The sequence below is a fragment of the Ictidomys tridecemlineatus genome, chromosome 3 (genome assembly GCF_052094955.1).
Source record: "Ictidomys tridecemlineatus isolate mIctTri1 chromosome 3, mIctTri1.hap1, whole genome shotgun sequence".
Lineage (NCBI taxonomy): Eukaryota > Metazoa > Chordata > Mammalia > Rodentia > Sciuridae > Ictidomys > Ictidomys tridecemlineatus.
This window is the reverse complement of record NC_135479.1, coordinates 75,522,553-75,549,250: the sequence shown is the minus strand read 5'-3', so window position 1 is coordinate 75,549,250 and position 26,698 is coordinate 75,522,553. Positions and strand designations below refer to the sequence as shown.

The 26,698-nt window shown below is 48.5% G+C and overlaps 3 protein-coding genes across 6 annotated transcripts; 2 read left to right on the top strand and 1 right to left on the bottom strand.

The window, feature by feature from the left end:
• The first annotated feature begins 4,952 nt into the window (after positions 1-4,952).
• On the top strand, positions 4,953-14,007 carry Uba7 (ubiquitin like modifier activating enzyme 7). 4 transcript variants are annotated; one of them, XR_005726633.2, is made up of 24 exons: positions 4,953-5,186; positions 5,272-5,440; positions 5,530-5,664; positions 5,769-5,875; positions 6,165-6,255; positions 6,363-6,498; positions 6,693-6,790; positions 6,867-7,013; positions 7,734-7,904; positions 8,083-8,184; positions 8,333-8,413; positions 8,492-8,647; positions 8,734-8,899; positions 8,976-9,181; positions 9,269-9,324; positions 9,406-9,583; positions 9,657-9,731; positions 9,972-10,152; positions 10,633-10,715; positions 11,182-11,271; positions 11,364-11,555; positions 13,060-13,152; positions 13,245-13,328; positions 13,786-14,007. XR_005726633.2 is itself a non-coding variant. In XM_040269728.2 (24 exons), exons 1-24 carry the CDS (start codon positions 5,131-5,133, stop codon positions 13,913-13,915), a joined length of 2,928 nt encoding a protein of 975 aa, XP_040125662.1. In that variant the 5' UTR covers positions 4,953-5,130; the 3' UTR covers positions 13,916-14,007. The 4 variants fall into 4 exon arrangements, 3 of the variants coding, with proteins under 3 accessions (XP_040125662.1, XP_013214813.1, XP_040125663.1); XM_040269728.2 differs by having other exon boundaries at positions 6,765-6,790; positions 13,228-13,328; XM_013359359.4 differs by having other exon boundaries at positions 13,228-13,328.
• Positions 14,008-14,179: 172 nt separating this feature from the next.
• On the bottom strand, positions 14,180-16,033 carry Inka1 (inka box actin regulator 1). Its single transcript, XM_005326934.5, has 2 exons — positions 15,774-16,033; positions 14,180-15,025 (listed from the first exon to the last, which is right to left on the bottom strand). The coding sequence occupies exons 1-2, from the start codon at positions 15,990-15,992 to the stop codon at positions 14,222-14,224; spliced, it is 1,023 nt and encodes a 340-aa protein (XP_005326991.3). The 5' UTR covers positions 15,993-16,033; the 3' UTR covers positions 14,180-14,221.
• On the top strand, positions 15,961-26,698 carry Cdhr4 (cadherin related family member 4). Its single transcript, XM_078043200.1, is given in 18 exon segments — positions 15,961-19,379; positions 19,673-19,857; positions 19,980-20,142; positions 20,218-20,309; positions 20,991-21,101; positions 21,620-21,723; positions 21,923-22,059; positions 22,322-22,505; positions 22,606-22,759; positions 22,999-23,092; positions 23,400-23,603; positions 23,684-23,823; positions 24,072-24,222; positions 24,306-24,526; positions 24,751-24,893; positions 25,527-25,583; positions 25,685-25,711; positions 25,713-26,698. Coding segments are annotated over 18 exon segments (2,364 nt in total). The 5' UTR covers positions 15,961-19,252; the 3' UTR covers positions 25,783-26,698.

Genomic DNA, 26,698 nt, shown 5'->3' with positions numbered 1-26,698 from the left:
ACCTAAGGGTCCATGGATTGATAAACAAAATGTGACACACACATACAATGAAATACTCTTTAACTATAAAAAGGAATGAAATTCTGATACAAGCTACACCAGAAGACACATGCTAAGTGAAATAAGCCAGATACAAAAGAATAAATACTGTATGGTTTTAGTTATGAGAGCCACCTGGAATAGTCAATTCACAGATATGGAAAGTACAATGGTGGTTTCCAAGGATAAGTATTGCAATTTGAATGTGATTTGTCCCCCAAAGATTCATGCACTAGAAACTTGGTCCCCAGTGTGGTGGTGTTCAGAGATGTTGGAACTTTTAAGAGGTAGGGCCTAGTAGAAGGGGCTATAATTTGGATCTAATATGTCCCCCAAAGGCCCATATGTTATAGGCTTAGTACCCCGCCATGGTGCTATTGGAGCTTTTAAGAGGTGTAGCCTAGTGGAAGGAAGTTAGATCATTTGGGGGTCATGCCCTTGAAGGAGTTATCAGGACCCTAGCCTCTCTTCTCTCTTTACCACCTTGAACTGGGGATCAAACCCAGGACCTCACACATACTAGACAAGCAATCATCCATGGAGGTAAATCCTCAGCCCTTTTTATATTTTTTTCTTATTTTGTGACAGGGTTTCACATGTTACCCAGGTTAGCCTCAAATGAGATTTTCCTGCTTCAGGCTTCCAAGTTCTCGCTCTTTGCTTCCTGGCTGTGATGAGGTGAGCAGGCCTCCTTCACCACATGCTCCTGCTCCTCACTATAGGCCCAAAGCCACAGGGCCAAGCAACCATGGACTGAAATCTCTGAAACCATGAGCCAAAATAAAACTTTTCTCCTTATAAGTTGTTTGTGTCAGGAATTTTGTTACAGTGATAGAAAACTGACTAACACGAAATGTGATTTGGTCATTGGGGTTGTTGCTTTGCAAATGGATTAATGTAGTTTTTTGGGGACCCCAGTTAGTTCCATAGAAAATGAATCAGCAAGACTGGCTGGGAAGTAACTCAGTGGTAGAGCACTTGCCTAGCATGTGTAAGGCCATGGGTTCAATCCCCGGCACCACCAAAAAAAAAAAAAAAAAAAAAAAGCAAGGACTGATCTCTGAATCTCCCTGGCTTCCATACCATATGATGTCTTCTGTATAATCTTCATAATCTCCCACCAAGGTGATGCCATCCCCCCCCATGAAGGCGTCATTGGAGCTGTACAAAAGCTGGTACTACACTCTAAGACCTGCAAGAACTGTGAGCTAAATAAATTTCTTTATAAGAACGTAGCTTCAGCTATTTTTTTTTTTATTGCAACATAAAAGGGCTTAATATAATGGGGTAGGAGAGGAACAGGTTACCAGGGACTTTTTTTTTTTTTAAACTGGGGATTGAACTCAGTATCACTCAACCACTGAACTACATCCCCAACTTTTTTTTTATATTTAGAGACTGGAGATCAAACCTAGGGTCTCACACATATTAGGCAAGCAATCAACCATGGACCTAATTCCTCAGCCCTTTTTATATATTTTTTATTTTGTGACAAGGTCTCAAAATAAAGAGGACCTTGTCAGGACCAAAAAAAAGAGAGAGAGAGACTGGGTTTCACTAAGTTACCAAGATGAAGTGTGGCCTCAAACTAGCAACCTTCCCACTTCAGCTTCCAGAAATACTGAAGTTACAGGCATGTGCCACTGTACCAGGCCTATTTTACTTTTTTTATTTTTTTTTTTTTTTTTTTTTTTTTTTTTTTTTTTTTTTTTAAAGAGAGAGTGAGAGAGGAGAGAGAGTGAGAGAGAGAATTTTTAATATTTATTTTTTAGTTCTCGGTGGACACAACATCTTTGTTGGTATGTGGTGCTGAGGATCGAACCCGGGCCGCACGCATGCCAGGCGAGCGCGCTACCACTTGAGCCACATCCCCAGCCCCTACTTTTTTTATTTTTAAAGATATTTTATTAGTTGGTGGTGGTCCTTTATTTATTTTTATTGGTGCTGAGAATCGAACCCAGTGCCTCACACATGCTAGGCAAGCGCTTTTCTACTGAGCCACAACTTCAGCCCCAGGCCTATTTTAATGTTTTAAAATTTAAAAATAGATGTTGAAGACAGAAATTTATTTCAGAATCTGGCTCTGGTTTCTGTTCCTGATACATCTGACTCATCCAATAAATGTCTATTGAAGGAAAACCACAATGACCTACCTGTTTATACTCTATAGTATTATAATTTTTTTTAGAAGGAAAGAAACATAGCTAGTTGCCAATGATGGAGATAAATAGGAATTTGTGTACATTAGTGGGAATGTAAAATGGTATAGCTGCTGTGGAAAATAGTTGCTGTGGAAAATAGTTTGGTGTCCCTCAAAAAGTTTAACATAGAATTATCATAAGACCTAGCAATGTTGTTCCTAAATATATACTCAAAATAATTGAAAAAATACTCAAACAAGTACTTGTTCAAAAATGATCACATTGAAAAATGAATCTCACTGGATATTTGGTGATTCTAAGAAATTGTTGATTTGGAGGGACTAGGGGTAGAAAGTGGAGTGGGTCATTGTATTGTATTTATATTTAAAATTGGGGCTCTTGCTGGGGTTGTGGCTCAGCAGTAGAGTGTTCACCTAGCACGTGCGGGGCTCTGGGTTCAATCCTCAGCACCACATAAAAATAAAGAAATAAAGATGTTGTGTCTGCCAAAAACTGAAAAATAAATATTAAAAAATTCTCTCTCTCTTTAAAAAAATAAAATAAAATAAAGGTATTATGTCCAACTATAACCAAAACAACAAAAAAATATATTTAAAAAAAATTGGGGGGGCTGGGGATGTAGCTCAAGCGGTAGCGCGCTCGCCTGGCATGCATGCGGCCCGGGTTCGATCCTCAGCACCAATACAAACGAAGATGTTGTGTCCGCCGAGAACTAAGAAATAATAAATAAATATTAAAAATTCTCTCTCTCTCTCTCTCTCTCTCTCTCTGCCCCCTCTCTCTCTTGCTCTCTCTTTTTTAAAAAAAAAAAATTGGGGTTCTCGTCTTTTAGAAACAAATGCTGGGGCTGGAGATGTGGCTCATCAAAATTGAAAACATCTGATCTTTAAAATGTAACAAAGGGCTGGGGATGTGGCTCAAGTGGTAGCGCACTCGCCTGGCATGCGTGCGGCCCGGGTTCAATCCTCAGCACCACATACAAACAAAGATGTCGTGTCTGCCGAAAACTAAAAAATAAATATTAAAAATTCATGCTCTCTCTCTCTCTCTCTCTCTCTCTCTCTAAAAAAAAAAAAATGTTCAGGGTTTATGGGCCACATCACATCTTTGAAAAAAAAAAAGAAACAAATGCTGAAATACAGATGTAATAATAAAAACAAAGAATGATCACAGCAGCATTATTTATAGTGGACAAGAGGTGAAAACTACTCAAATGTTCATCTACAGATGAATGCACAAACATTATGTGATATACAGATGCAATGGAATATTATCCAGCTATGAAAAGAAATGAAATACTGATATAGGGTACAACTTGGATGAACCTAAAAAAATTATGCTAAATGAAGGGAAGCAGACATAAAAAGTTATATTTTGGGGGGAGGGTACTGGACGATTTAACCCAGGACAATTTAACTCAGGTACCACTGAGCTACATCCCTAGCCCTGTTTTTTTTTTTTTTTAAGTTGTCAATAAACCTTTTATTTATTTATTTATTTATTTATTTATATGTGGTGTTAAGAATTGAACCCAGGGCCTCACACATGCTAGGCAAGTGCTCACCACTAAGCTACAACCCTAGCCCTCCCTAGCCCTATTTATTTTTCTATTTATTTATTTATTTTGGTACCAGGGACGGAACCCAGAGGTGCTTAACCACTGAGTCACACCCTCAGCTCTTTTTATTTTGTTATTTTTGAGACAGGGTCTCACTAAGTTGCTTAGCCTTGCTCAATTGCTGAGGCTGGCCTTGAATTTGAGATTCTCCTGTCTCAGCCTTCCAAGTAACTGGATTACAGATATGCGCCTATGCGCTCGGCATTTTTTATGATTCCTTTTATAAGAAATATCCCAAATAGGCAGACCCCTAGAAACAGAAAGCATAATAGTGTTTGCTAGAGGATCACAGTGGGAGTGGAGGGAAAGAGTGGTAATTACTTAATGTGTTTGGGATGATGAAAAACCTTGAAGCTAAAGAAAGGTATAGGTTGCATGATATTGTGGGTGCACTCAATGCCACCTAATTATATGCTTTAAAATAGTTGGTTAATTTTTTTTTCTGGTAATCTTAGGGATTGAACCCAGGGACCTTATGCATGCTAGGCACTGAGCTATACCCCTAGCCCCTAAAATAGTTAATTTTGTTATACAAATTTCACCTCATTTTTTGTTGTTTTTGTTTTTGTATTGGAGACTGAACCCAGGGATGCTCTATCACTGAAATAAATCCCCATCTTTTTTTTTTTTTTTTTTGAAACAGATAGTATCTTGCTAAGTTGCTGAGGCTGGCCTTCAACTTTCAATCCTCCTGCCTCAACTACCAAGACACTGGAATTACAGGCATGTACTCCAGAGTCCATCTGAATTTCACCTCAATTGAAACAAAAGCAAAACCAAAAACTTATGACAGCCCTTGATTTAGCTGTTGTGGAGTTTTTTCAGTAGTTGTGGTTCATTCTCCAGACAACTGTCCTCAAATTGCTAAGACAAAAAATACAAACCTATAAAAGATACACCGGAATTCTCTATCCTATTTTTGTAACTTCTTTTAATCAATCTACAATTATTTAAAAAGAGAAGTTTAAAAGAAAAACGATGTGATTGTGGCTGCTCTGTGCTTCCTACCTTCAGTTCAGACTGCCTACCCTCTTATAATCCTGGGACTCATCCCAGGCAATAGACCTGGCAATTGGCCCACTGAGGTTGGGCATCTGTCCTAGCCTGGAGGCTGGGCAGGAGTCTGCTCAGAGTATATTCTCACTTTCACTTTTGCTTTCCCTGAAATGACAGAGGAATCAGGAAGGAGGTGGTAGCCAACAGCTTTCTTTAGTCCCTTGGCTTTGCTGCCTGTTTGCTCTAGTTACAACCCCTGAGACCTGTGTGGTGCCACTTCCCACACAGAGACTATAGTAAGCGCCAGGCCTGAAGATGAATATCCCAGAGCCTTCCATGTCGCTGGATGAGGAGATATACTCCCGGCAGCTGTGAGCCTTGAGGTGGATAGGGAGTGGGGTGGCCTTCAGACCTCTCTGATCTCTAGATGCCTGTCCTCCTACTTCCCATCCACAGGTATGTGCTGGGCCCACTTGCCATGCAGAGGATTCAGAAAGCCAAAGTCCTGCTATCTGGCCTGAAAGGCCTGGGGGCTGAGGTGGCCAAGAACCTGGTTCTGATGGGGATTGGCAGTCTCACTCTGCATGATCCCCATCCCACCTGCTGGTCTGACCTGGCTGCCCAGGTAAGGGTCCTGAGGGGCTCCAGGCTCTCAGACCAGGATGGGACCCAAGGGAAATCTCTTTGCTCATTCTGCACTGGATCTCTCCTTAGGTTTTCCTTTCAGAGAACGACTTGGAAAAGAACAGGGCTGATGCCTCTCAAAAACACTTGGCTCAACTCAATGAAGCTGTCCAGGTCTTTGTCCATACAGGTGACATCACAGAGGACCTACTGCTGAACTTCCAGGTAACTTCTCCAGTCCCAGTTTCTAGGCCAGTTTCCAGCTCTACTCTCAACAGAAGGGAGGCCTTGGCAGTGGTTCTGGCCTGCTGATCATGGTGTTCATCCAGGTGGTAGTGCTAACTGCCTCAAAGTTGGAGGAACAGCTGAAGGTGGGCACCTTGTGCCACAAGCATGGAATCTGCTTTGTAGTGGCTGATACCCGGGGCCTTGTGGGGTGAGTGAGATTGTCTGCCCAGCCTATATATCACAGCCAACAATTGGTCTCAGTGCTGTCTCCAATTCTAAGCTTGTTCCAGTGCCCCTCCACCCAACCTCAGGCCTGTCCCAGAACTTCCTGCAATTCTGGTCTTCAGTCCCACCCCTCTGGTTCTTCCAATCCAGCCTCCAGACCTGCCTTAGTAACAAAAAAAAAAAAAAAAAAAATCTAGTTTCCAAACCTCTCCCAGCATTCCTAGTATCCCCTATCCTTAACTACAACCTGTGATCCTGGCCATTTACACTAGGCAGTTATTCTGTGACTTTGGTGAGGACTTCATTGTGCAGGACCCTACAGAGTCAGAGCCCCTGACAGCTGCTATCCAGCACATCTCCCAGGTGAGTACTGAGAAGTGGGTATTTACCTGATGTCTAGGGAATTGTTGGTTGGAAAGCCTGTGGAAAACAGGAATAGGCACACCTGAGACAAGCCACCTTCCACCCAGGGCTCTCCTGGCATTCTCACTCTGAAAAGAGAGGATAATAGAAACTCCTTCTGTGATGGGGACTTAGTAACTTTCTCAGGCATTGAGGGCATGGTTGAACTCAATGGCTGTTCTCCCCGGCCCATCCATGTACAAGGTAAGCCAACACCATCCCACCCTGGGCTCAATGCCCAAGACCTCATTGATAGTAAATATAGTCTGGTCCTGGGGGATAGGTTTTCCTTTCACCTTTCCCAGGGTGCAATAAGGTCTGGGACACAGAAGTCAGGATGGGATATGGAAACTACCCAGGTTCAGGGATCATAATTTACTAGATTAGATCTCTTTCAGAGGATGGGTCCTTGGAGATTGGGGACACAACAACTTTTTCCCGTTACTTGCATGGTGGGATTATTACTGAAGTCAAGAGATCCAAGACTGTGATACATGTAAGTGCAAGTGCATCTGAGATGGGAGTGTTCTGAAGTGTTCTAGACCTGACCCTAAACCAAGTATCCATTGCAGGAGCCCCTGAACATAGCCCTGCACCAGCCCCGGATGGTAGCTCAGAATCACCAGCAAGCCCATCGTGCCCACTGCCTACATCAGGCCTTCTGTGCACTGCACAAATTCCAGCAACTCCATGGCCGGCTGCCCCAACCCTGGGATCATGTGAGTGGTCCCACTATACCCCCTAGCCTTATTGGAGTTTCACTTGAGACCTCACCTCAGTGACAATTCACAGATTCAAGTTTGAACCCCAGAAACAATATCCCCACTTAAAAAAATTTTTAAAAAGGAAGAAGAAGCTGGGTACAGTGACAGACAGTTAAAATCCCAGCTACTTAGGAGGCTGAGGCAGGAGGATTGCAAATTCAAGGTCAGGGCTCCCCTGGCATTCTCACTCTGAGAAAAGAGGACAATAGACTCTCCTTCTGTGATGGGGACTTGGTAACTTGATAATTTAAGGAGACCCTACCTTAAAATAAAAGATAAGAAGGACTAAGGATGTAGCTCAGCGGAGAGCATCCCTGAGTTTAATCTTAGTACCAAAGGAAAAAAAAAAAAAAAGGAGGAGATGAAAATCACTATCTTTAAATTAGAGGCTGAGTCCACAGACGTGCCAGGCACACAGCCTGGGGACCCCTGCTGTGTCCTAATCCATCAGAACCAAGTTGGAAGTTCCACTCAAATTGGTAAAGCCTCTTGGGCCTTTCTCTGGTGCAGGGCATCCTCTAGTTATGCTGCCCAGGCTAGAAATAGGACTAGGCCTTCCCACTTAGGCTTCTGCTTCCTCTTCTGTAGAACAGGGTGATAGCTACCTAAAGGCTTTAGGCGTAGGGGTTTCCAAGTCAGGCTGGATTGCAATGCCCATAGATTTTCACCCCACAGGCTGATGCAGAGATTGTAGTAGGTCTGGCACAGGCCCTGGAACCCCTGAAGGGCCGAGAAGAAGAGCCACTGGATGAGGCCCTACTGCGGACAATTGCCCTGAGTAGTGCTGGTGACTTGAGTCCCATGGCAGCCATTCTGGGAGCAGTGGCTGCCCAGGAAGTCCTGAAGGTGGGCACAGTCACAGGCAGGGATGAGGAAGGAGACGGGGAGGTATGTGGGTCAATGAAACACCCAGTTAGCAGACCATGGCCCTGGAGGCTTCACCAATCTAGGTACAGCCTTCAACTATAATCTGAGGGGAGTTAGAAGTTGGTAGAAACCCTTGGTGTAAAGTGCTGTCCCCTAGGCAATCTCCAGGAAGTTCATGCCCCTGGACCAGTGGCTATACTTTGACGCCCTTGATTGCCTTCCAGAAGATTCTCTTCCCAATCCTGAGGATTGTGCTCCGGTGAGTTCCTGGAGTAGGGGTGCAAACCTTGTTCAAAATCATGGCTAGGGAAGAAATGTGAAGAATGGATCTTAGGTCCTGATTCAGTGAAAGAAGGAGATGCAGCATAAGCCAGCAGCCATCACTGACCCCAGTCTGTGTCCTCCAGAGAGGCTGCCGTTATGATGGGCAAATCGCGGTGTTTGGGGCTGGTTTTCAGAAGAAACTGAGCCTCCAGCACTACTTCTTGGTGAGCTGTGGAATGGGGGTGGGAGTGTCTTTGGGAGGCCAGGTCAGGCCCTTAGGCTAAAGTTGCTTCTACCTGCAGGTGGGCACTGGTGCCATTGGCTGTGAGCTGCTCAAAGACTTTGCTCTAGTGGGCCTAGGAGCAGGAGGCTGTGGTGGTGTGACTATTGCTGACATGGACCATGTAGAGCACTCCAATCTCAGCCGTCAGTTTCTCTTCAGGACCCACGATGTTGGAGTAAGTGCTGGCCCCTCCCACACTCGTGTCCCAGACTGCCCTCTAAATAATGTCCCATACCCAACATCTTCTTCCCTTCTTCCAAGAGGCCCAAGGCAGAGGTGGCTGCTGAAGCTGCTCAAAAACTGAACCCAGACTTACGGGTAACTCCACTCATTCGGTCACTAGATCCCACCACAGAGCACATCTTTGGGGACAACTTCTTCTCCAATGTAGATGGTGTGGTTGCTGCTCTGGACAGTTTTCCAGCTCGTGAGTGCCTGATTTGGAGCTCAGCCCCTTGCCCAGGCAGGTCAGCCTCATTTCTGACCCTTTGCTCCCTTGTCAGGGCACTATGTGGCTGCTCGCTGTACCCACTATCTGAAGCCACTGTTGGAGGCAGGTACACAGGGCACCTGGGGCAGTGCTTCAGTATTTATACCACATGTAACTGAGGTCTACAGTGGCCCTGTCTCAGCTTCAGCTTCTGAGGATGCCCCCCACCCTGTCTGTACTGGGCGATACTTCCCAAGCACAGCTGAGCACTCCCTGCAGGTGAGCACACCTCACTCCACCAAGCTCAGCTCTCAACTGCATATATGTTCCTTATCTGACACTTTATTATCCTTCCCTCCACCACAGTGGGCCCGGAATGAATTTGAAGCACTCTTTCAACTATCTGCAAAGACCATCAACCAGTAAGGCCACACAGAGAGGTGGAAGAAGGTTTAGGGTTCCAAGCTCAGGACTCAGCTTCAAACTTCCTTCTTTCTCCACAGGGCACGTACTTCCCTGGCAGACATGGATAGACAACAGATACTGACTTTACTACGGCTGGGTGTCCTAGGACAGCGCCCACAGACCTGGCAAAACTGTGTGGTGTGGGCCCTTGGCCAATGGCAATTCTGCTTCCATTATGGCATCACACAGCTACTGAAACACTTCCCACCTGATAAAGTAGGTGGCAAGGGGTTGGGTGGTTGAGGGTTCATGGGGACCAGACTCAGCCCAATAGCCTATCTTTTTCTAGGTGCTTAAGGATGGAACTCCATTCTGGTCAAGTCCCAAACAGTGTCCCCAGCCCTTGGAATTTGACGCCAACCAGGTGAGTGGGAATCCTTGGGGAGCCTTGAGATAGAGATATGGCCCTCAGAGGAGAGGAAGTCATCTCTGCATTCTGTAGAAATGCAGATTCTGATCGCCATGTTTGTGTATTTTTGGGTATCTATATGTGTGGCAAGCAGGTACTCAAACAGATTCACAAATGGACAATGAATCACCTGTATTTACCCATACATGCTCACTCACAGCCATGTCTCTGCTGCTACTCTTGGTCTTGCTGCAGGATATGCACCTCCTCTATGTGCTGGCAGCTGCCAACCTATATGCTCAGATGCATGGGATTCCTGGCTCATCAGATCAAACTGCACTCAGGGAGCTGCTGAAGTTACCACAGCCTGATCCCCAGCACCTGTCCCTCATCTTCACTAATAACCTAGAGCTGACTTGGGCTTCTGCTGAGTTTGGTGAGACCCTTGGCCCTGGCCCCCATACTGTCATTAAAAGGCTTAACCCTGACTTTAGCCTATCCTACAGAAGCAAGGTAGGGCTTGAGAGCCTTATAGCCAACTTAGTACATCTCAAGCCCTCTTTCCATGCTCTCCTCTAGGCTTAGCCACATTTTCTAGCCCCTCAGTAGATCCTTTCCCTGCTGCCTACTCCATATCCCAGTTCTTTTTTTTACACTGAGACTCTTCAAACCCAACCTCAGCAACTTATCGAGGCCCTATGCAACTTAGTGAGACCTTGCTTCAAAATAAAAAATCAAAGGGCTCATTGGTTAAGTGCCCTTGGGTTCCATCCCCGGTATCCCCCCATGCCCCCCCCCAGAAAAAAAGAGTGTAGTAACTGGCAGACTTAGCAAAAACCAAGAATAGGCACTAGACTCCAGGAAGAGTGTAGGAGACAGGGGCTAAGGACTACCCCATCATCCCCTCCCCTCATAGGTCCTGAGATGTTAAAGAAACTGCAAGAAGCTCTGGAAGTCTGGGGCAAGTTTCCTCCCCTGAAGCCTCTGATGTTTGAGAAGGTGGGATCTTAAGTTGGTGTAAGGTATTGGGCTAGGGAAGTTGTGGGTGAAGGTGAGGAACAAAGAGGGTTGATTGAGAATCCCTGAGTTCTCTTCCAGTATGTACCTGGAAGCAGCTCACCTTCCTTGAACCTCAGCCTCACTGTGTGACAAGGGGGAGATGGTGAGCTCCTTCCTACCTACAAAACTGTGTAAAGACCTCCTGGGCCTCACTTCACACACCTGTAGTCCAAGCAACTCAAGAAGCTGAGGCAGGGATCATAAGTTTGAGGCCAGCCTGGGCAATTTAGAGAAACCCTGTCTTAATGTAAAGTAAAAAGGGCTGGGAATATAGCTCGGAATAAAGCACTTCTGGGTACTCCACAGTACTACAAAAAAATAAAACTGTGCATCTACAGTGGCCCACAGTTGACCAAGGGAATGGGCACATTTTAATATTAATGCTACTGTGATTTGGGCCTGACAGGATGATAGCAACTTTCACATGGACTTTGTGACAGCCGCAGCCAGCCTTCGATCTCAAAACTATGGGATCATATCAGTCAACTATTCTCAGGTAACCCGACCCCTTAGGGCTCAGTCCTGGAAGTAGAGGCTAAACTTTAGCTCTACAGCTTATTTTCTAACCAAATCTCCTGTCCTTAACAGAGCAAACGAATTATGGGCCAGATTATACCAGCCATTGCCACCACTACAGCAGCTGTGGCAGGTCTGGTGGGCCTGGAACTGTATAAGGTAGTGTATGGGGCACGGTCCCTTAGTGCCTTTCGTCATAGCTATCTGCACCTGGCTGAAAACAACTTCATGCGTTGGGTGCCTTCTGCTCCAGCTACCCAGATGGTGAGCCCTTGATATCTTACCCTTACCCCTGCTAATTTTGGGCTTTCTTGCATCTTCCCAAACAGGCCCTACTCTAGCTGTGGCCTCACTCCAGAACCCAGACTGTGGAGGAGTTCTCAAGACTCCCTCCAGCCCCCTTCCTGCTATGAAGCCAGGCTGAGACCTGTCAGACACAGGAAGCAGCCATCAGCCTTTCCTCCCACCCCACTCCAATCCAGGGTCTGGGGGGTGTGCAGCTTTAACTCATTAGTGGAGCCAGACATCCTCCCAACCTCCTCCTTCCCAGAAGTTTTCCTGAGGGGGTAGATAGTGGGGAGGGGGAATTTGTAGGTAAGGGGAATCATGGCCCCACCCCTAGAAAGATGTAGGGCCCTGGCCTGCCCCCTCCAAGGTGAATTAAAGGGCACTAGATTTGCCACTAGCAATGTGGAACAACAGCCCTGTGTGTGTGATTGTCACAGATGTGAGTGCACCAGAGTCTGGGCATCCCTGGTGTGTAGGTGTGAAGGGAGAAAGCTTGCACATCTGTGAGCCAGATGGGAATGCAAGGCTCTCCTCGATGTGGACATGCATGGATGTGTATGTGGGTATACATGTGGGTGTTCCTGGGCTTGTGTGCATATGTTCCTGTGAGTGCAGGACAGGGACTATCTCCAAATTGTGTGCCCAGACTTTGTAGTAGTGGTATTTCCTTGGGGCATAAGAAAGAGGATAGAGGGAATGCTGTTGTCAGGGGAGAAGCCAAAGGTCAAAGGTCACTGGCAAAGGCCCTAGCCTTTGCCAAGCAGCCCTAGGGTCCCTCTGGACACAACATGTAGAGCCCTTTAGTGAGACACCCCACCTCTAACCAGCACACAGGCTGCTTTGTCTGTGGAATGGAGGAAGAGTCTCTAACCTAGTCTCATCTTGACCCCAGTATGTTTTCTTAGGGGCTGGCAAGGTCCCCCATCCTAGACTCTGGCTGTCCGCCACTCTTCTGTCCTCAACTCTAGGCATCAGAAACTCTATTGGACAGGAACAGGAGGCTTCTATAGATTGTGTCTCGGCTGGGATCTCTGGGCCAGTAGGGCTCCAGTAGTCACTGTACTATGTACTCCTGTGTGCCTAAAACTAGTCAAAGGCTCTAAAAGTAAGGATGAGGAATAGGATGTATCCTCCCGCTCCTAGCCTTGCATTTGAGGAACAAGCAGCTTTATCAGAGACTCCAGTAGCCTAGCTCTGGCTTCCTCAGGAAGCACCACCCCCTTAGTCCCCCTCCAACAACTGGCCTGTATGATGGATCAGTCTGTTTCCCTGTGTGGGCCCCATAGCCCCATTTCCTGTGCTGGCCTCAGCCTGGGCAGGGAGGGGGCTGAGACTCTGGGCCCAGATCCCACCCTCTACTCCCCCTCCCTCACTTCCTGCTTCTAGTCTAGCTCCTCCCCTAGAAAAGGCTGCTAGTAACTGGGACAGAGGTTATCCATTTATGTGAAAACTCTCACTCATCCTCACCCCCACCCCCTAGTTCAATTGCCTGAAGTGGACTTCTTGGGACCGCCTGAAGGTGCCTGCTGGACAGCCTGAGAGGACACTGGAGTCACTGCTGGCCCATCTCCAGGTGTGCCCTGACCCCACCCTGCCCCCAAGTCCAACCCAGCCTGGCCCAGTGGGTATCTGATCTGTATGTGTCTAGGAACAATATGGACTAAGGATAAGGATGCTTCTGTATGACCAAGCCCTGCTCTATTCGGCACGATGGTCATCTCAAAAGCAGGCCCAGCGCCTGTCCCTCAGGTGAGCCCACAGCCAGCTCTAGCTAGGCCCTGCCTGCCCTTGGAGGTTGAGGATGGGGTACACACAGCCTTTCTTTTTCCTAACCCCATTCTAGGCCCCTCACACCTTCCTGAAGCATTCTTTCACCAAATGGGGCAAGCAAATGGACTGGGGGCAGGGCGAGAGCCTAAGGAGGGGCCTTTGGGAGCTCTCTTAGCGAGCTCCACCAGCCCCCAACCCTCTCTGCTCAGCTGCCCTTTCACAGCCCACTCCCAGGGGACCTACAGCTTCCTGCCTCTTGCCCGCCCCACCAGCTGCTCCTAAAATAGTTTCAGATGTTTCCTGTCTTGAGCTGCTCCTGCTTGTGGTCTGGGCTCCTGAAGGCTCTGTAGCACCCTCTAGTCCATGCCAAGTTATCCTCTGTCTACCTCAGCTCACCTGCCCAATCTCCCCTAACCTGCCTCCCCCCCCATACCAGGGTGACAGAACTGGTTCAGCAGGTGACCGGCCAGGTGCCTGAACCTGGACTTCAGGTACTAGTACTGGAGCTGAGCTGTGAGGGTGAGGAAGAAGAAATGGCCTTCCCACCTCTGCACTATGAATTGTAACAAGGCAGCCACTGCCCTACCACTTGGCTCTATGGAGATCTGCCCAAAAGCCCTGCATCTTGAGCCCACACAATAAATGCTTGTTGAAGGAAGGCATAGTGGAAAACATGGATGACAGAACACAGGACAATAAATCACATGGGCAAGTGACACGGGCAAGACAACACTCTGGAAGAGTGAGGAAAAGGCTTTAGATTTGCCTCCCCCGATGTGCCTCACAAGGCTGGGACCACCTCCTCAAGCCTCAGGGGTATGGAACCAACAGTCTAGAAAAAGGCCTTTATTGTCCCAGGCTAGAAGGCAGGGTCAGAGATAACTGACATCATTGTAAATGATGGGCTGGCGACTGCGGCAGCTCATGAGGGCTGCAAAGCGTGATAGGTCCGCAGGCAGTTCAGATTCTGCGCGAGGTGGGCATGACAGCCGCTTTCCTGCCATAGCTGCCCTACGAGCCCTGGACAGCCTGCGCCGCAACTGCTCAGAGAGACCAAGCAGAAATTGGGGGGGTCGAGCTCGGGCACGGGGTATGCCTCCATCACCCCCCTCACTTGCTGCCTCAGGCAGCTCCATCCAGTTGTGAACTAAGTCAGCAAAACAGTTGTCCCCCAGCACCAGGGGCTGGCGACTACGTCCCCTGTTCAGCAGGGCTGCTGTCCAGTCCTCTGCTTCCAATCCCTGCCAGTGCTCCAGGCAGGCGTCTGGAGTAGACTTGGGCCGTGGACGGTGGTGGGCAGGTGGTATGCTGGCTACAGATGCCCTGTTAAGCAGGGGGAGATCACTGACTGAGAGGCGCTGGGTATGAGGGAGCCGTGCTGGGAGTGCAGGGCGCGGGAGTACAGAAAGCTCTTCCTCTCGCCATGTGCTGCCTGACACTTCTGAGAAGCCAGAGTCCCAGTCTAGGGCATGCTCCCTTGGGCCCCTCAAGGCTGCATCCCTATCTTCTGCCACCAAGGCTTCCTCCTCCTCTTCCTCTTCCACACAGCAGACAGAATCCTCTTCCAAGGCATCTGAAGCCCTAAGTTGATGGCCAGACTGCACAGCAGGATCAGTTTTAGGGGGTGGCTGCAAGGGGCCAGGCATAGGGGATGAGCCTGTATCCCGACCGCACAACTGAAGGGGAAGAAAGGGTACAAGTCATAGGGGTATCATTTGTCACCCCTGCCTGCCTGGCCAGGCCAGCCATGAAAATAGAGCATCCAAGAGGGCTTGATAGGTGTGCTGGCCTGGGCAACAAGGCAGAAAGTGAGCACAGGGCTGGCATGGGGGCACAGAAACACGAAGCTCGTGTGGCTTCCATTGCAGACCTGGTGGCAGTCTGGCAGGCTGCAGCACGCAGAGCTGGGCAAGTCGGCACCCGCCACTGGGGCGGGCCGGCAGGGTTGTGGGCCTGCATCGGGAAGTAAGTTCTGCCCAGGGTCTGGAGGGGAGGCATCCCGTGCCTTTTGGATGATGCATATCCCCAAAGCGTCTTTCAAAGAAAGACTTGGTGCTTTCTAAGTGAGGGGTGGAGGAACAAGGTACAGGTCAGAGGTAGGGGGCGTCCACAGCAACGCTGGAACCTCTTTAGATCCTTGGCGCCTCTGCCTCACCTCAAAAGAAGTCCTCCTCACTATCCTCCTCCCACGCTGCCCAGCGGCATAGCCAGCGGGGCGGCTGTTACCTGATGCCCAGAACAGCTCTCAACTGTCCAGAAACTCAAGGTGGACCATCTGGGCCAGCTACACCGCACGGCCCCGCCCCGCCCCCATCCTGCCTGGATGGGCACCCGAACAACCCCGCATCCGTTTGTTTTCCTGGCAGGGCGGCAGCAGGGCACCCCACATAGGTCCTCACGACCACGCCCACTCCCAAGCCTCACCAGTTCCCAGCGGAGCTGGCTCAGGAAGCTGTCAAGTCGAGCGCTGTGCATGTCGGTGCCGGAGCTCCCGCCAGCCCTGCCAATTCCTCCTCGACTCCTGGCAGGAGCGACGCGGAGAAGGCTCGGGTGGCCAGCCAGCGACGCCCTCTCCCTGCGCCTTGCTAAGAGAATCCTCACACTGCTGAACTCCCGCCGCCGCCGCCGCCGCCGCCCCAACATCTGGCAGCCACGCCCCGCCCCCGGCGCCGCAGCCAATGGGGGCGGGGCGAAGTTGAAACGGCCCCTCCCCCGAAGCCTGGCGGGATGAGTGAATTGGGCGTCCGGTTTCTGCACTAGCTCTGCGGGGAGGGGAGAGGCTGTAATTGGAAACTGGATGGTGCCCATTCCGCGACCCCTGATGCCTTGGAAGGTTTAGCTAACCCTGTGTTCGTTGCGTAACGAAGTATAGGTCCTTTCCCCAGGGTGGTCTCCCCTTCCCCATATGTTCCCTCGTGAAATAGCAGTCCCTCCCACCAGGGCCTCGTGGGGCGACCGCATGTGAGCAGAGGGCCAGATCCTTGTACTCGACAATGTTGTGGCCCATTAGGGGTATGACCTGTTCCTTAGGCTGGCCTCGACAATCCCTGGAAATGACAGGAGCGAGGTTCGGCCCCTCTGAGTACTCAGGGATTGCAGGACTTCATAGCAGCGTAAAGAACCAGGCTTCAGAAATCCCACCCCACTGCGTTCCCGCTTTGTGTTGTGCTAGGTTTGATCGCCCTCTAGTGGGGAGCGCGCGCCTAGCTTCAAGTTCAGAAGCGACTTCGGACCATCCGCAAGCCCTGTGACTGTCACCGTGTAAAGACTGAGGGAGACAGCGACGATCTTCTTTAGCGAGAATGATCAGAACCTGTCGGCTGAGATTACTCCATAATCAGAGGCTAGGTTCAAGGGTATAGTGTAACAGGAAACCGACTGTACCTTTCAGCAGACAGGAAAATATGGGGCAATGGAGTAGTTTGAAGAAGAGGTCTCTCAGAGCAGTGACATCAGGGTGCAACCTTAGTCATTGTGAGGAGGTCAAGAAGACAGGCCTTCTAGCTGGTAGGGGTGGCATTCCTCTCCAGTCCTGACTACTTGGGATGCTGAGGCAAGAGGGTGGCAAGTTGGAGGCCAGCCTGGGCAACTTAGTGAGATCGTATCTCAAAATAAAATTTTAAATAAGATTTTAAAAAGAGCTGAGGATGTAGCTCAGTAATAGAGGGAGAACAAGTTCTTTTGTAGTGAATGACCTGGACTGGTTCCTGTTTGATAATATCAGCTGCTTTGAGAGAACAACTCTGTAATAAGAGTGAAGGTTCCTGCCTTCATCAAGGCAAGAAAGGTGAAGTCTTGGGCTGGTGCACAGCAGGTAGATAGAAGAGAACCGCTTTAGGGTATGTTTTGAAGCTAAACTTAAGCCTCTTTTTTTTTTTTTTTTTTTTGCACTGGGGATTGAACCCAGGGTACTATACCACTGAGTTACATCCACAGTCCTTTTCATTTTTCACTTTGAGGCAAGATCTTGTTAAGTTCAAGCTGGCCTGGAATTAGCAGTCCTCCTGCCTCCTGCCTCAACCTACCAAATAGCTGGAATTACAGTTGTGCACCACTGTGCCCAATCTCCAGTGGCGCAGTAGGTCTGAACGAGACTTGGGACATGAATGTAGACAGAGATGGTAAACAGTGAAGACTATGCTCTGGAACAACCCACTGGATAGGGGAGATGAAACAGAACCAGCAAAGGAGCTGAGCAAGAATAGTTGGGATGTGGGAGAAACCTGAAAGAATATGGAGATTTAGGATCCAAAGGGAGCAAACATCAAACTCTGGAGAATGTGAGGATGGAGAACAAACTGCTGGCTACAGAGCTGAGTACTGTGGCATGTGCCTATAGTCCCAGTTACTCAGGAAGCTGAGGCAGGAGGATCAGATAACTTAAGCCCAGAAATTCAAGTATAGGCATGTGCCACCACGCCCAGCTTGAAGAAAACTGTTTTTAAAAACTAGCATAGAAAGGGGCTGGGACCGGGATTGTGGCTCAGTGGTAGAGCTCTTGCCTAGGATGTGTGAAACACTGGGTTCCATCCTCAGCACCACATAAAAAAAATAAACAAAAACTAGCATAGAATGTAAATATGGTAAATGGGAAAATTTCAAAGATAGAGTTCTGTAGATACTCATCCAACTGACAGTAAGATCAATATATAGGATATCCTGACCAGACACAGTGTTGCATGCCTGTAATCCCAGCAACTCAGGAGGCTGAGGAAGGAGGGTTGCAAGTTTGAGACCAGCCTCAGCAATTTAGTAAGGCCTTAAGTAACTTAGAAAGACCCTGTCTCGGGTTGGGATTGTGGCTCAGCGGTAGAGCACTCCCCTATTACGGGCGTGACCCGGAGTTCGATCTTCAGCACCACATAAAATAATAATAATAAAAGCATTGTGTTTGTGTCCATCTACACCTAAAAAAATATTTAAAAAAAAAAGGAAGACCCTGTCTCAAAATAAAAATTTAAAAGGTCTGGGGATGCAGCTCAATAGTAAAGTGCCATTGGGCTCAATCCCTAGTACCAAAATTAATTAATTAGTTAATTATTTTTTTTTAAAGAGTGAGAGACAGTGAGAGAGAGAGAGAATTTTTAATATTTACTTTTTAGTATTTGGTGGACACAACATCTTTGTTGGTATGTGGTGCTGAGGATCGAACCCGGGCTGCACACATGCCAGACGAGCGCGCTGCCGCTTGAGCCACATCCCCAGCCCTAGTTAATTATTTTTTTAAAAAATATAGCATGCCAGGTGCAGTGGTGCATGCCTATAATCCCAGCCATTCGGGAGGCTGAGGCAGGAGGACCATGAGTTCAAAGCCAGCCTCAGCAAAAGCAAGGTGCTAAGCAACTCAGTGAGTCCTGTCTCTAAATAAAATTCAAAATAGGGCTGGGATGTGGCTCAGTGGTTGAGTGCCCCTGAGTTCAATCCCTAGTACCAAAATAAATAAATAAATAAATAAAAATTTTAAAAAATATAGTACATCCTTAGCCATTCCAATCCAGGAAGCTACCTTGTGGACCCTCCAGTTGATATTCCCATAGGTAACTACTACTTTTCTATCTACAATCAAGGATTTCTTTTGCTTGTTGAACATAGACAACTATTGAGAGATTCTGTGGATGATTGAAGTGAGATTTTTGAAGACATTTTAATGATGTGTGGGGGGAGTTTGTGGGATAACTAGATTTGGGTTCAGTTTTCCTGAATGCTGTGCTTTCTCTGTCTCCAAGAACAGCATGGCCAGTTTCACCACCTGTATCACATCCTCTTAGGGTTATGATAATGAATGGGGGAATTCACTGGGAAACAGTGGAAAATGGTATTTTCCAGGCCTCTGGAGGCCTGCCAGGGAACTAGAGCTCAGTCACCAGAGATGGGTGGGGTTGGAGTCCCGAAGGCCCGCCTGCATGACTGTGTTTGAGCAACTGACCTGGCAACGGGGTGGGCCTGACAAACAGTCTCCTCTGTCATCTCTTCAGGCCACTATGGTGCTGCTGAGGCTCCTGATGCTTCTTTTTGCTCTGGTTGTCTCTGGTGAGAAGCTGGTATATGGGGATACCCCAGTTTTCCTTTGGAGTTCTGACCTCAGATTCAGGGTAAGGGTTAGAGTAAGGGTCTGAACTCCTGATCAGTGTTTCTTATCTCTGCTTCCTCAATCAGTTATCTCTCCCCATCTATAAAATGTCAGATGTGGAGAACAAGGACAGAACTTGGCTGTTTGATATCAAGGTGTTGTCAGACCCTGCAGCAAAAGGGTGGGACTTTGTTTACAAGTGTGGTTCCTTGAGCATGGGGGGCCTCCAGCCTGAATTATCTGCTCCTCACAGACCTCCACAGTCTGCCCTGGTTCATAAATGTGTCTGAACGCGAGGGTCCTGGAACCATCCTTCAGTCTTTCTCCTTCAACTGCTCCTCCCACATGCCTACCCTGGAATTGGTCAATGTGCAACCACCTACCACTTTCTTCAACCCACCCAGCCTGACCAAGTGGCAGGGGATCTATGTGGGAAAGGTAGAGTCATGAGTAAAACTGGGAACTGGGGGCACAGGGCAGACCTGAAATTCCCCAAAGCCAGAGGTGGTATACAGAGACAGAGAGACTAGGCCCCAAATGTTACTGCCTGTCCACCACAGGTGACTTTGAGCAGCTCAGCTCGGCTGGATGCCCTTGCAGTAAACCACTATGAGCTGCGGCTGCGATATACATGTGGCAACATTGTGATGGAGGGACCACTCTTTGTGGATGTGCAGCGGGACTCTGGCCATATCCAGTGTATTGGTCGATTTGCTAGCTCAGGTGAGGCCAGGGGCAGGAGGCAGGGGTGGACAGACATGACCTGAAGAGAGCCTGCCTGATCTTCCCCCTGGTCAGGTGGGGAAACCATTCAGGTGCCAGAGACAGTCAAACCTGGGGCCCGGTTGTACACTCTGCTGCTCCCAGGCCTAGAAGTCCAGGGAACTCAGGTAAGCCCAGCACATAGGATAGTGGATGACATGATGTGTGTGCGAGTGGGATGGGGAATACAAGCTCACCACTGCCTGACCAGCTACAGCCTGCAGAGGGACACTACAATCCACAGTTGAGCCTGTGCATGATGCCTATTCTTGAAGAGAGCCACTAATGTTACCCTTTCCCCAGTGACTGTAATTGTTCCCATAGAGAAGTCTAAGGAACTGGGCTCTTCTTTCAATTTCTCATATGTGTTCTGAGTTTTCCATTACAATTTTTTTTAGTTGTTTATGAACCTTTATTTCGTGCTATCACTGAGCCACAACCCCAGCCCTCCATTGCAATTTTATAACATTTTGTAACCCTTCAAAAAGAAACATAGTTTAAAAACAAGATAATTGGTTTTTTTTTGTTGTTGTTGTTTGTTTTGATTTTGTGTGTATGTAGTGCTGGGGATTGAAACAAACACTCTACCAACTGAACTATATCGCTAGCCCAAAATAATTGGTTTTAAAGCAGAAAGGATTGAGGGTCAGTATCAGGATTCCCAGTAGAGGGCAGAGAGCCTAGGCTGGGGCAAGAGTCAGTGGCAGGGCATGGGAGACCAGGTGTGGACAGGTGCCTCCTGGGTTGTTGAAAGTAGTGCTTGGGGCACTAGAGGCTGGTTGGGGCTGCTAGCATCTCTGTTCTATTAGATGAATATTATCAGCGCCCAGGACCCTCCATACTTCCCTGGACCTTTCTCCATCAATGAGCAGGGTTGGCTTCGGGCACCACCTCAGGGTCTCAAAGGCCAGGCTCAGAAGGTAAGCATGACTTGGGACCTGGGGATGGATGGATATATATATATATATATATATATATCATCACCTTCTGAAAATTTGTTGCCTCTCCCTCCCAGACCTGCATCTCCTGCCCTATGTGGACCATACTTTCACTTTGGCTTGGTTCATAAAGAGAAAGAGTCCCTCAACATGAAGGAGAGTTTTTAGGGCAATAACACTTTAAGAGAAAGTTCTGGGTTAAGCGGCCAGTAAAGAGGTTAGAAAAGTTTCTTCTTTAAAATTTCCACCTCTTAGTAATTGGCCCTTAGCAACTCTAATCTAATAATTCACATGTGAATGACTCAGATATCACTTTCTTGAGTCGTTTGCAACCTAACAGGAGAATTTATGTCCCAAAGGTATATGACTCAAAGGAATACTTGTCATCAAAAATGACTGGTTATGGGGGAAGAGTAAAAGTTGGAGTTCCTTGTGGAGGTCTTGAGGGGAGAACTGAGCATAGACATTGAGATTCCCCTCCTATCCTGTATGTCCCGTAGATCTTCCAGCTGCAGATCTCAGTGTCACTTGGACAAGGCCAAAGCTGCCAAAGAATGCTGGTGGTAAAGATTTTGCCTGCACCATCCAGCCAGGTCTCCTTCCTGTAAGGCTCCCCTATACTAGGGGAATGAGGGGGCGCATAGCAGGACCTAGCTCTAGGGAATCAGGGGTAGTAGTAGGGTGCAGGGTTGCTGGAACATTGTAACTCTGTTAGGAGGGAAACCCCAGAGGAGGAGGACACTACCCTCAGGGCACCAGATGAGAAGGAGCAAGCAGAAGCCAGTGCTTCACTTTTGATCTAGACAGAAGGCCCAGAATGTCACCATTCCTGAAGACAAAATCCCTGGGAGCAAGGTGGTTCAAGTCCAGGCTAGGGGCTTCAACTTGCGCTATGAAATCTTCTCTCCAGTGCCCAGTCCACTCTACTCCATCGGAAGCGGTGAGGGGCAAGGCAGGGTGGAGGGTACCTGGATGTCTCTGCAACCTGTCTAAAGGTGCCCCTATGTGATCTCGCCCACCTGAGAAAAAAGGCCAGAGCCAGGGTGCGACTGGGGCAAGGTCCGGTTGGGGTCTTAACCTTCAAGTAGGAGGCGGGAGTGGTATCCTCTGCCTCCAAGGGTGAGGCTGTTGACGGTTTTGGGGGAACCATTGAGCTGAGGACAGGGCCGAGCTCTGCTTCTCTGCTTTGTCATCATACCCAGTGGATGGGGTAGTCCAAACCACCATGCCCCTAGAATTGGCTCACTCCCGAGGTGCAGCGATCACAAGGCTGCAGGTGAAGGCCTTTGAAAGGTTTCAGCCATGGGCCAGTGCAGAGCTCGATCTCACTGTGAATGTGCTCTCTGTCAACCACTGGCCCCCACTCTGCATCCCGGCTCTTCTGGTGTGAGTATGCGGGAACCTTGCCTAACTGTTGGGGTAAGATTGAGATCTGTGGCTCACATCTGAGTCAGACTCCTGCTTTGCTGTGGTCCTCTACTCTCAGGACTCAAATCCCGGAGACCACACCGGTGGGCACTGTGCTGAACACAATCACTTGCACTGACCCAGACTCTGTTGGTGCCACCCTCAACTACCAGCTGTGGTTCCACAGCCCTCCTGGTCTTGCCAGTCTCTGCCTTCGTGACAGGGTCCTTGAGGTGCTGGTCTCCCACTCCCAGGCCCACTTGTAGGATGCTTGCAGCAGGAAGGGGTGGGTGGGCCAAGGGTGTATGGACACTGAGACCATGGGGATGGGATTCCATGATTATTGAGCCAATCTGCTTTGCATTCTGCGAAACAGAGGACCAGGGTAGATGCCCTGACCTGAGGTAGCCCAGTGTGGCTTATGGCTCTCCCAGGTCCTGGCTGGGCCTCACTCTTTGACCCCTCTGATCAGGTGAATGCTACATTGGACTGTGATACTCCTGGGACCTGCTTCCAGCATGCAGCCTCTATTCTGGTGCTTGATGGTGGTCAGCCCCAGATGACCAGTGAGTGACCATACTTAGGCCTGGACTTTCAGGACAGGGCTATTCAGTCTACCATCCCATTTTGTCTATTGTCTCTCTCCCAAGTAATAGTCATCTTTCCTCCCTCAGAATCCAGCAGGGCAGGGTTGTTTTCATTTCAGACTCCTATAGTATCTCTCTTAGACCTCCAGAAGGGGAGGTTATTGCCACCTTCTCTCCAACTTTCTTCTTCCTTGAAGCCCCAGAGCAGGGTTATGCCTCCTTTCTCAGACCCCCAAGGCAGGGCTGAGCACTCAGACCAGCCCTTTGACTGCCAAATGGCCCCCAGCTGAAGTTCCAGTACTGGTGATGGTGACACCTGTCAATGAGTTCACCCCAGCCTGTGCCCCACGCACGTTCCGGGTTCAGGAAGATGCAGGGCCTCACACACTGCTGGGCACTGTGGTGGGCACGGATATGGATTACCCACACAACAGCATTGAGTACTACACATCTGATGGATCCTCTATCTTTGCTGTGGATCATCTCAGTGGTATTTCCACACCAGGGGTAGGATGGAGAGGTGGGGCCAGAGTTGGCTTTGCAGGCTGAAGCTGTGACCATACCCTCTAGGAGAGATTCACCTCCTGGGGACTCTGGATTATGAGCAGCAGAGGCTGTACAGACTGACTATTCTGCTGATTGACCATGGCCAAGACTGGGACCCCACCTACCACCGCTCAGGTTCCTGTACCATTACCATTGAGGTTGAGGTAATTGAACCCCAAGGCCTTGGAAAGACGTGGGGAGGCAAGAGTTGCCTTTTGGCCTTTTGTTTTTCCACACCATGCCTTAGTTTCCTCCATTGGTTGGTTGGAATGGGTAAAGCCTCACTGGGGAAAGAAAGCATTAGGACCTGTTGCCTAGGCTCTGGCTGTGATAGGACAAAGCTGAGATGCTGACTTCTGGGGTTTGGGAAGTGGGTCAAACTCACTCCTATAACTTGGTATCCTTTCTGCAGGATGTGAATGACCATCCCCCTGAGTGTGAGCCCCCATTTCAGGAACTTACCATCTATACTACTCTGGGCCATAGTGTGGAGGTGACCAAAGTATCATGCTGGATACCCCAGGAGCCACAGCGCCTGGCCTTCTCCTACAGCATCATAGGAGGTATGGATTGTAGAGGCCACTAACCTGTGGGTGAGGAGCAAGCCACAGCCAGCAATGGTCTCCTTCTGCCACTCTGATTTCAGGAGATAGCAAGAACCAGTTCAGATTGCAAGAGGCCATCCTGGTGCACAATGACTCTATGTTGGGACCTCCTTGGCAAGAACAGCCTTGTACCTATGAACTACTGATCCGTGCGGCTGATGCGGGTCCCTCCATCCCCCACCTCAGCACCACAGTCACCATCATTGTGCATCTAGTTCCCTGGAGGGCCAGCACCGTGGCCATGAGCACCCAAAGAACCACAGTGAGGGGGCTCCTCAGGCCTGGGGGATGGGGCAAAAGGACCTTGAAGGATGAGGAGACCCAGGTTTTTCAAGTGAAATGATGGAGAAAGGCATTCTGGAGGAAACTGCTAGTGCAAAGAACCTGGCAATATAGAAGAGCAAATCTGGGGTGTGGAGAGGTTTGAAAACTCAATAATCAAAACATTTTGGCAGGGCAGTGATGAGTCTATGGTTCTCATTTCAGGTGCCCTCAGTGATGACACCCCTGCTTGTAAGATATACAGAGACTTTCTGGCAGCCCGAACCCTGGTTTGTGGTGGTGCTCACAGCAACTGGTGCCCTTCTGCTTCTAGCTCTAGGATGGCTGGTCAACAGGCTCCTTCAGAGGTAGGGTTGCTATCCCCATGCTCCCTTCCTCCCCCAGCTCACCTTTGGACCCTGACTGTGGTTTTCTAAATTTGAAAAACAATGCAAAAGTTGATGGGCATAGGGCTGGGATTGTGGCTCAGTGGTAGAGTGCTTGCTTAGCATGAGTGAGGCACTGGGTTCAATCCTCAGCACCACCTAAACATACATACATACATACATAAATACATTGTGCCCATCTACAACTAAAAAAATATTTTTAAAAAAGTTGATGGGCATAGAACTGATATGGAGGAGAAAAATGCTGAGTCTCCATAGGTCTTCAGATTAGAGTCAGAGAGACACTGAAAGAAAGTGTTCTTCAGGCAGAGCTTAGTCTTGGGATGGGTGTGGATGGCTCAGGGCTTGAGGCTCTGAGTCTGTCATGCATGGGGTATTTCCCTATTCCTGACCCCTGTTCTCCACTTAAAATCTGCCCTACTTCTATAGACTGAATTCCTTGTGGGCATAGAAGTGAAACCCAGGGGAAGTGGGAATAATAATGTGGGCATCAAATACAGACAATAATCAAATACCAATAGATGAATGGTACTAATTCCTGGTGCCAACAGGCCTGTTGCCCTTACTGCTTGGTTTCTCTTCCTGGCATTTTAGATTGACCCAGGTACTTCAGGCTCCAAGCAAATCAGCCCAGGCTTTGAGGCTAAACAGGTCAGTCTCCTTTCCAAGCCTCTATGCCTGAGAGCCCACCTCTTAAACTCAGGTTGGGGCTCAAGGCCTTACCCTGTGCTTCTTCTCCTACTTTGCTCCAGCATCCAGGGGAATGAAGGATCCATTGAGTAGTTTGGAGGCACCAAGGATGGAGATGTCCCAGGTACCTAGCAGTGTCATGAACTGGTATGTCAACTGACTTTCTTGAGTAGTAGGTAATGAGGTTGTTCTAGGGTACTCCCTGTCCCTGCCAAGCCCGACTCCTTACCTGTAAATGGCTACTCCTATGGAAGTGTCCACATCAGCATCATCAGGATGGAGGAAGCATTTGGACTTCTGGCCTCTCCAGTGCCTGTCTCCATCTGCTCCCTGTGGGCAGGTTTAACTTATATTGCATCCTCTCATTCTTCTCCTCAGGAACATTTTAATGGAAGAGCACAGGATGCCCTCGAGTCCCCACTTTTTCCAAACCATTATCTTCCTGGGGCCCTTAATGCCAGAATTCCTTTCTTTCCTCACCGTATCTCAGTATTTTCTTTTATCACCAAGTATCCTCCATCTACATTTTTTTGAATGGGATCTTCTCTCCCCCACACTCACCCTTCAGCCAATCTTTGTCAAACACTGGTGGAGCCTAGAGATGACTTAAACCTAGCTTAGTTCCCGCCCACAGGGGAGAGGGGAATGATGAGGGGAGTGCTTCCAAGATACTCCAGTGTCACAAGTGAACTATGGTAGAGTAATCTGGCAATGACCATAGGTGAAATGGTGTCCAGTTTTGGAGAATTGAGGTTTCTTAGGCATTTGAATCAGAGAAAGGAGGGAAAGAACAGGTTGGATTCTAGTTAGAAGGGGGGGTTGTCACACTGTAGGTCCTGGAATGTATTCTCTTATAGTAAGGGGAGGAAGGAAGTTCTGCTGAGAGTTCTGACTCCTCTCTCTTCTGATTATCTGGGCTCAGGTACAGGCCAAGATTACCTGTTCAACATGAGTTCTAAAGCATCTCTAAGGCGCTGGCTCTAAAGCATCTACTTCACTGTGTGGAATTTCTTCATCACATGATCATGTACTATGATTTCAAGTTGATTCAATAATAAACAAAATTACAAACAGAA